This window comes from Saccostrea cucullata, unplaced genomic scaffold (genome assembly GCF_032062105.1).
Source record: "Saccostrea cucullata isolate Sc308-1 unplaced genomic scaffold, CSIRO_AGI_Scuc_v1 ctg8691, whole genome shotgun sequence".
In the NCBI taxonomy this organism is placed as follows: Eukaryota; Metazoa; Mollusca; class Bivalvia; order Ostreida; family Ostreidae; genus Saccostrea; species Saccostrea cuccullata.
The window spans coordinates 14,180-23,882 of record NW_026924317.1 but is presented as its reverse complement, the minus strand read 5'-3'; the positions used below and the strand labels follow the sequence as shown (position 1 = coordinate 23,882).

Genomic DNA, 9,703 nt, shown 5'->3' with positions numbered 1-9,703 from the left:
CAATGTTCGCAGCAAAGTTTGCGGCAATGTTCGCAGCAAGGTTAGCGGCAAGTTTGCAGCAATGTTCGCAGCAAGGTTAGCCGCAAGTTTGCGGCAATGTTCGCAGCAGCCTCTCTCTATATGGGCATTAAATTGTTAGCTGCAAGCTTGCCGCAAACTTCATTTGCATGGTAAAATCATTGCTGCAAGCTTGCAGCTAATATGCCGCAAACTTGCAGCAATGAATCCTTCATATAAAGAGTTTATTGATACTTGCGGCAAGTTTGCAGCAATGTTTGCGGCTAACTTGCGGCAATGTTTGCTGCTAACTTGCGGAAAGTATTCGCAGCAAGCTTGTTTTTTCGGTAAGGGTAATAGTTTATGTTAGTGTAAGCGTTGGTTCTTAATAGAACAGTACCTGATATAACATCAGAATTCTCAAAATTGACAATATGTTTACTTTTATCTGAATTTTGACTCAACACATTTCACAGTGCTTCATTTCATTCCACATTGCAAATGTTAATGGTTTTTCTGATATTTAAAAATGATATAATTGTGGAGGGTTTGCATCTTCAATTTTGGATGATTATTTAATTCTTTTATTTTAAGGAGTCCTTCCAACTCCGTGATGTCACAGACGATGTCAAGGAGATTGTGAAATGTGTGAAAGAGCTGACCGTCAATGGAAGACGGGGAAACGACTACACCCTTATCTACTTTGTGGATATACTTGGAGGTACACTCTTATCTACTTTGTGGATATATTTAAAGGTAAAGAAAACTTGCTGTGAATCTGAGACCATTCTTAATGGAGTATCATTCATCCTGACACTTGTATTCTAAGAAGATTGTCTAGATTAATGAAGCCTTAGCTTTAATAATTTTGATAAATATTTATTTATTTGAAATGGAAATTATGCTACCACCATTTTTTTCTGGAAAGTAAAGATTTTGGAAAACAGGTTTCACTGTATGTGACCTATCTCTAGTGTTATCAACATTCTGTTCAGTTTTTAAAAAAATAATTGAAATCTTACAGTAAACACCTGACCAATTTTATCACTGTCATTGATATAAGCACTATAGTTGTAAATACAATGTTAATGATTGCTTTATCAACAATACTAGATTACTAGTTAGAAGTATATATGTACATGTGTGTGTACCATTCTAAATGATAATTATGGTGACCTAATTTACATTTCAAGGAGCTAAAACTGGGAAAATTTCCGATGCCGGACATGATCGAATACCCCTTCATGGTCGTGGTAAAAATTACAGCAGGGCTGATGCTGAAAGACTGCTGAGAAAATTAGTTATTGACGACATTTTACACAAGGATCTAAAAATTACTGCGGCAGACACCACAGCTTGTTATATCAGACTCGGACCTAAAGCCAATGACGTGATGATGGGAAAGCGCAAGGTAGGGCTCCCAAAAAGTATTATGTATGGAGAAAAATATCCTATATATAAAAAAAATTTTTAGATCAAGATGTCTTGATTTTTTAGAAGTTCTAATACATAAATTGAAACTAATTGGTTTTATTTTTGAAAATTCAGTCTCCAATCCTTGATATATAGTAAGTTTTAAGTATCATTGTCTTAGATATTTTGGATACGTCATAGTTGGAACTTTAAAGTCCCAACTGCTCAATCTTTTTGTATTTCAACCTCATTATCTGAAACCGATGGATTTTCCGAGGTGTTTTTTTCTAATTCTGGTTCAAATTAATGAGGTTTGACTGTAATTGTATAAAAATATTACGTTTCATTAATCACGAGAACATGTGCATTAACATGAAATTTTCACGTATTTTCTTTCTGAAAAAAATTCTTATTTATAGGTAGAGTTACAGGAACAGGGCAGTAGGAAGAGAACTGAAGTGGCTAAGATTGGTAAAGAACCCGTCAGTAAACGCGAGAACGTGATCGAAGAATGTCTCAACGAACTGCTAGAAATGGCAAAGACAATCCGTAAGGTTGACTTGGAATATTATCTTGTGTCTTTAACAGGTGTAACATTGCTCTGATCATTTATTCAAAGTTGATCTGCTATTTCAAGTAAAAACAAAATTTTCAAAGATTTATTACAGCAAGTCAGTGAAACATCTAGCTTAAGTTTTAGGATTAAGGATTTTGTAACAAATTTAAACTAGTGTTTTTTTGTACTTTCCTTTTTTCATTACTGTAGTATATTGAAGAAGATTAAGCATTGAAATTCTTTTTTCAGCTGCTGAGCATGGCCTACGTAACTACGCAACTGTATTCCCGATTTAAACTCTGCGACAGTTGGCAGAAAAGACTCCACTAACTGTAGACGAGATGACTGCAAGTATCTGTGGTTTACCAAAAGCCAAAGTGAACAAATATGGTGCTGAGAGATACCTTGAAATCACCAAGAATTATCATCTTATCCTCATAAGTAAGTTAATTACGCTTATCTGCATATTCCAAGTTGTGAGACAGATTTCAAATTGTATTTTAAATGAGGAGGGTTTTGAATTGAATGTGCTTTTTTGTAAGACTTTTGAATATTTCCAAAAGAAAGACAGCATTGTAAAGTGAAAATCTAATTAAATTGTTTTATAGATGTCTCCTTCATACTTAGTTTGACTGAACTTCTATATTCTTTTCATGATCTCCATTGGTCTTACTTTGTTTGCTTTATCTCCCTTTTATAGCTTGATTGATCTCCATTTATATTTGATTTCTTCTTGTATGATGTTATTGATCTCCCTTTCTACTTCATTGATTGATCCCCCTTTGTATATTTGATTGATCTCCCTTTGTACATTTGATTGATCTCCCTTTGTATATTTGATTGATCTCCCTTTGTACCCTTTGAATGATCTCCCATTGTGTATTTTATTGATCTCCCTTTGCATATTTGATTGATCTCCTTTGAACATTGGATTGATCTCCTTTGAACATTGGATTGATCACCCTTTGAACTTTTGATTAATATCCCTTTGTATATTTGATTGATTTCCCTTGAATTTGTATCTTATGAATGATTTCCCTTGTATACCGTGTATATTTGATCTCCCTTTGTACCTTATGATTGATCTGCCTTTGTATATTAGATTGATCTCCCTTTGTAGATTTACAACAAGAGGAGGAGGAGGTGGAATCAGATGTTCCGGAGTGGGAGTCTCCTTACTTTGTAGATGAGTCAGCTGGTTCATCTAACACAAGCAGAAAGAGGGGGGGGGCTACAAAAAGGTACTTCTACAATATCACTGATTAGTTACATTTATTTACATCTAACACAAGCAGAAAGAGGGGGGGGGGGGGGGGGGGGCTACAAAAAGGTACCTCTACCACATCACTGATTAGTTACATTTATTTACATCTAACACAGACAGAAAGAGGGAGGCCTACAACATCACTGATTAGTTATTTTAGTTTACATCTAACACAGACAGAAAGAGGGAGGCCTACAACATCACTGATTAGTTATTTTTATTTACATCTAACACAGACAGAAAGAGGGGGGGGGGGCTACAAAATGGTACTTCAACAATATCACTGATTTGTTACATTTATTTACTAATTCCAGTATTTAACATGTTCCAAGAAAGTTCAACAAGTGTTCATAATGAATAATGTAGATTTTCTTGTGCTTAGAATTCATTTAATTAATTATTACTCTTTTACTTTGTAGAGAGGTTTTGGAAGAAAGAAGAGAGGCGCTAGAAGTCAATCAGGTTCAGGGAATTCTGGGTAAGAGACATCACTGAGGGGGGGCATTAATTTACTTATTCTCAGGCTTGATAGATTGTTCCAATCTCTACTGTACATTTTAAATAATTTGTTTATGAAGAAGTGGATTTTTTCTTAGATTAATATATAAACCTGTATGTGTTGGAATCAGAGTGTCTTATGAAATTTTTAGAAAGAGGTTCTTTTCCAATGCATGCCACAATATTTCTGCATCATGTGTTTTTATCCAGAGACAATTATGGTACAACAAGGATGTACAGTGGAGTATCTATCTTGCATTGATCTATACTTTGCATTTACTGTCAAATGTCGCCAAATAAAGTCGTGTAAAACTTAAATTCTTGATATCATAGTCTAATCTAGATTTTAAAATGAACAACAACTGTATTTATTAGCTCACCTCAACGAAGTTGGGGGAGCTTATTGCAAAGAGAAAATCGGTGTCAGCTCACATTACGTTTTTTGGAGCAGTTTTCTTTTTAAGTACTTCTATGTCCTATATTGATTAGACATACATGAAAGATGCTTATAGTGTGTTTCATTGTAACAGTCAAAGTTTCAGATGCTGCAATTTCAGAAAAGGAATGACCAGGTTAATGTTTTTGGAGCAGGTTAACATTTTTGGTGCAGTTTTTGATGTAGGTCTCATTTCCAAGTAACTATAAGCCCTATGTTGACCAAACTTGCATGGATGATACATGTACATCTAAGGATGCACACTACCAGGCTTGCTTCGGATGCTGAATCTGACCTACATTTTATGGTTGAGTGAACAGGTTAAAGTTTTGGTGCAGGTCTCATTTCCAAGTAACTATGAGCGCTATAATGAGCAAACGTGCATGGATGATACATCTAAGGATGCATATTACCATGCTTGCTTCGGATGCTGAATCTGACCTACATTTTCCAGCTGAGTGAACAGGTTAAAGTTTAAGGTGCAGGTCTCATTTCCAAGATACTATGAGCCCTATAATGACCAAACTTGCATGGATATACTACCAGACTTACTTCGGATACTGGATCTGACCTACATTTTCCAGATGAGTGAACAGGTTAAAGTTTATGGTGCAGGTTTCATTTCCAAGTAATTATGAGCGCTATAATGATCGTTTTTGGATGATACAATTTTCATTGCATATAACTTTCGGATGCTGAATCTGTGTTTTCCAGCTGTAACAGGTTAAAGTTTAAGGTGCAGGTCTCATTTCCAAGATACTATGAGCCCTATAATGATCAAACTTGTATGGATAATACATCTAAGGATGCACACTGCCAGGCTTGCTTCGGATGCTGGATCTGACCTACATTTTCCAGTAGTGAACAGGTTAAATTAATTTGATCCATTTTATTTCTAAGTTACTATGAGCCCTATAATGACTTAACTTACATGGATGATACATCTAAGGATGCAAACAAAAGGCTTATGCTTTGAATGTTGAATGACCTATTTTGTGTGAGTGAAAAGCTTTATGCAGATTTCAATTTTCAAATAACTATGAGCCCTATAATAGCAAACTTATGGACGATACATGTATAAATAATTTGGAATGGACTTGCTTCAAATGGCTGACATACATTTTTCAGATAATTGAACAGAAATGTTTGGTGCATCTATTACTGGAAAAACTAAAGGTTTATATAACATTGTATGAACCAAACTTGCACAAATGATATTTGGGATGAAAACTTCAAATTTGCTTCAGATATATATTTTAATTACATCCTCATGAAAAAGGTAGTTTGAAGTTTTTATATAGGTCTATTCCAAAGTATCAGATGAAAGTTGCATAAATATTTTCATTTTGGGATGTACACTTTTTGTTGGTTGTGTGACTTTGCCTTTTAAAGACAACATTCGTTGAGGTGAGCTCTGTAATCTATTACCTATTTTTACTTTCATAACGAATTGATTTTTGCAGGGGATTTTCTGACAAAGGAAGCAAATATTCAGCCTACAAATTCTCCAGAGGGTCATCCAAGAAGGTCCCAAGTGCTGGAAAAAACCAGAGGGGTGGATCAAGCAGTTCTCGAGGTGGCTCCAGCAGTTCCAGGGGTGGCTTAGGATTTATGCCAGTCCCACAACCCAAGCGATCATTTCTGGGTGGTGGGGCTGGTACTTACTTTTAAATATGAATGAAATAAGCATTTATTTATGAAAGTTGGTATGAATTAAATTGTAAATAAAGCCATTTATTAATCATTATTTGACCTCTTTCTTGTTTGTTTGGGCTTTTTCCTGATTTCAATTGAGAATTTAAAACTTGACCAGTTCTTTTAGAGATTTATATTTAACCAAATACTCTGATATTGATGTGAGTTTGATAGAAGAACAAATCATAGGTTCTGTAAACGAAATATATAGAGATAACAAACAGTGATCATGTTCAAAAGTCTGTTAAAACTATACAAATCAGGAGCAGATGAGACATGAAATAAAAGGTCAGATCAGGTTCCAAGCATATTCTGTAAACCTGTCACACCTGCCATGTGTTCCTTGTCATGATTGTGTGAGGTATGCCATGTGATAGGATTTGTTTTTGGTCAAATTTGATGTCAACTTCTTATTTATCCTTTGCCTCTGTCCATACCATACATAACAAATTTTCGTCACAGTTTTATCAGGAACCACTCATCGCAGATGCTTGTAATTTTAGCACTTTCTTTGCAGAGGCGTTCCATAATGAGTGAACCATTTTTTTCAAATCCGATGTCAATTTCCTATTTATCCTTGCATCTCCCCGTATCTGAACTTGTGTTTATTCACATTATGTGTATATTCACATAAAAGCGGGGGTTTAACTAGTGAGCTAAGTAAATCTGGGATCCAGGCTGTATCTTACCATGCAGGACTCAGTGACAGAATATCTATCCAGGAAATGTTGCTCAATAGACAGCGGTGTAAGGTAAAGGAATGGTCTGATACCACTTCCCCCTCTGCCCATTCCCCATCCCCACCCCCATCTCACGAAAAAAATCAGTGAAAGGTGAAAGAACTTAATTTATAAAGTTATGACCAATGTTAAAGTTTTTGAAAAGTAGGGCAAACTTCAAGGTGAAGGGCATATCAAAGTGTAATTAGAAAGGTCTTGTCACAGGTTATACACATGTATAGTATGAAAGCCATATCTATTCAGATTCAAACTTTTATGCAATTTAGAGTAATGTATAAATTTCTTAAAAAGAGGTCAAACACCAAGGTCAAGGTTCCAGGGTAAAATTTTAGTGCATTTTGAAAGGTCTTATCACAGGTTATACACATTATATGTAATGTGAAAGTCCTATCTCTTAATTCTCATTCTAAAAATATGTTTCTGTTACAAATTGACGGACAGACAAATGAAATTTAATGTCATCTCGCTTTCGCGAAAGTTGGGGCAATTATGTATCTCAGTGTAGTCTACTTGTGTAGCGTGCCAATCTATATTAAAATCAAGCCATAACTGTAAAAATTGCTTACACACAGACACACAGATAGATAGATGACATATACTCTTCTGGTTTCTGACCAGCAGAACTACATGTAAAAATCACAAAACTATTTAAAACAAAACAAATATAAATGCATTTCAAAAAGCAGTTGTTGAAGATATTTAATTCCTATCTAGACCAGGAAGTATAAACACCTGACAGGTAGATAACACAGGTGTGTCACATGATCAGTGTATATAGAGACTGCACTTGGAGTTTGATCAACAGGGTGGACACTATTGCTGAAGTCAGGTAAGAAATTTAGAAGTTTTCTGAGGATATGAAAATAATTCTGAAAGTATTGAAAATTTAGTATTACAAGCTTTAAAAAAGGGGAACAAAATTTCCTTCCTACAAAGTCTTGTATATGTAATATGATGATTTTTTTTTTCTATCTATTATATGTTTATCTTCAAAGCGTGTATATCTATATGTCGGAGTCCATAAAAATTCATGTTGCCCTGAATGCCTTCAAATTCTGTCAATAAATGTATAATCCTTAATATACATGTTTGAATTGTTTATGCTTCAGTTACAAAATACGATGGACCCCCGTACCAGTGCCCAGGATGTGATGCGATGTGACCTGTGTGAGACTGCTGTGGTACAGACGCACTGTGATACATGTCTTGTCAAACTGTGTAAGGCCTGTGTGGGAGAACACTTTTCTGCTGATCTCTCAAAACCTCATAAAATTGTGGACTTTAAAGATAGAAAATCCACTCCCCTCTACCCTGGATGTACATCTCATGACAAAGAACAATGTGAAATGTACTGTAAACATTGTGACCGTCCTGTCTGTCTTAGCTGTCTGGCATCTAAACAACATTTAGGACATGAATTATCTAAAGTCTTGCAAGTTCTGGATGAAAAGAAGGATATTATTATAAAAGAAAGAAATGAATTAAATGACATGATTTATCCAACCTATCAGGACATGGCCTCTAATGTACAAAACAGATTGAGTCAAATAGAAAAGGAATATGGAGATCTCTCAACAGCCATAACAAAACATGGAGAAGACTGGCACAGAGAAATTGACATACTTGTCAAGAAACTTAAAGCTAAAGTTGATGAGATGAAAAACAAGCAGTTACAAACTCTACAGAAACAGCTGAATGAAATAAACAAGAACATTTCTGATATCAAGGAAGAAATTAATTCAATGGAAACTGCAATAGACACTAATAATTTGTCACAACTATTCAGTATTATGTCTAATGTACCTAGATACCTAAATCTTCCTCACAAATTAATACCATTGTTACCCAAATTCATTCCAGGAAAAATTCATTGGGAAGAACTAAGTAAAATATTTGGAGCCTTATCACCAAGTTCTTTAACAACAGATAAAAATGGCTACAGCATGAAGACAACACAGAAATCACCAGAAGCTGGATCCTATCCTCCAGTCAAACAGCTGTTTGATGAACCAGAGACTGTTACCACCATAGACACTGGGTATGTAACCCTATACAATGTGGCCTGTCTGAGTGATGAAGAAATCTGGACGAATGGATATGACAGCAACATGAAACTCTTCAACATTAATCATGGATCACTACTCAAGTCAATCACAGCCAAGTCAGTGAACAAACCATGGGACATAGCAGTGACAAAAAGTGGAGATGTAGTTTACACTGATTACAGTGATAGAACTATGAACATTGTGAAGAATGAGAAGATAGAGGTGGTGATCAGACTAGAGAACTGGAGACCTGGCAGTGTCTGTAGTACCTCCTCTGGTGACCTCCTGGTTATCATGGACAGTGATGATAACAAACAAGCAAAAGTTGTCCGTTACTCTGGCTCCACAGAGATAAAAACCATTCAGTTTGATGATAAAGGCAAACCTCTATATTCTTCTGGTAGTTATAGCAGGTATATAACAGAGAACAAAAACCTGGATATCTGTGTGTCTGACTGGGGAGCTAAAGCAGTAGTGGTGGTCAATCAGGCAGGGAAACTGAGATTCAGGTACACTGGACATACTCCTGCTCTACAGAACAAACTATTCAAACCACTAGGAATCACCACAGACAGTCAGAGTCGCATCCTTATAGCTGATCGTGACAATCACTGTGTCCACATCATAGACCAAGATGGACAGTTCCTCCGTTACATAGACTGTGGACTGAGTAATCCCTGGGGACTGTGTACAGATACAAATGACAATCTGTTTGTTGCGCAATTGTTGAACATACAAGTAAAGAAAATCAAATATCTGCAATGAATCTATGACCATTATTACAATAAAACATGACAATGATTTATCATATAAAACTTATCGTAATGATTCACTCTTAAACTGTTTCCATGGTTTCCCACAAAAGAAACAGTTGTGTGCATTGTATAAAGCAGTGGAGAGTTGAAGCTCTGTAATGCTCTTTAATTAAAAACTCTGTATTATTACTGTGCAAGTAAAGAGAAATTCATGTAATATAACAAATGAATAAACCTTCCTTCTTCAGTCTACGCTGAATTCTTATTTCCACCCTTTCCATGATAAAATGAAATTTGAAATTTA

The 9,703-nt window shown here is 35.4% G+C and overlaps 3 protein-coding genes across 3 annotated transcripts; all 3 read left to right on the top strand.

Moving 5' to 3' along the window:
* Positions 1 to 591: 591 nt before the first annotated feature.
* LOC134266195 (recQ-like DNA helicase BLM) lies at positions 592 to 2,371 on the top strand (the record flags this gene model as incomplete). The annotated part of the gene is made up of 4 exons (XM_062748425.1): positions 592 to 718; positions 1,191 to 1,408; positions 1,830 to 1,959; positions 2,216 to 2,371. Coding segments are annotated over 4 exons (522 nt in total), but the record flags the coding sequence as incomplete, so codon positions are not given.
* Positions 2,308 to 5,905, top strand: LOC134266194 (keratin, type I cytoskeletal 9-like). The gene is made up of 4 exons (XM_062748424.1): positions 2,308 to 2,407; positions 3,087 to 3,207; positions 3,652 to 3,708; positions 5,628 to 5,905. The coding sequence occupies exons 1-4, from the start codon at positions 2,308 to 2,310 to the stop codon at positions 5,833 to 5,835; spliced, it is 486 nt and encodes a 161-aa protein (XP_062604408.1). The 3' UTR covers positions 5,836 to 5,905.
* Positions 5,906 to 7,707: 1,802 nt separating this feature from the next.
* LOC134266197 (uncharacterized) lies at positions 7,708 to 9,703 on the top strand. Its single transcript, XM_062748427.1, has one exon. The coding sequence runs from the start codon at positions 7,721 to 7,723 to the stop codon at positions 9,407 to 9,409; it is 1,689 nt and encodes a 562-aa protein (XP_062604411.1). The 5' UTR covers positions 7,708 to 7,720; the 3' UTR covers positions 9,410 to 9,703.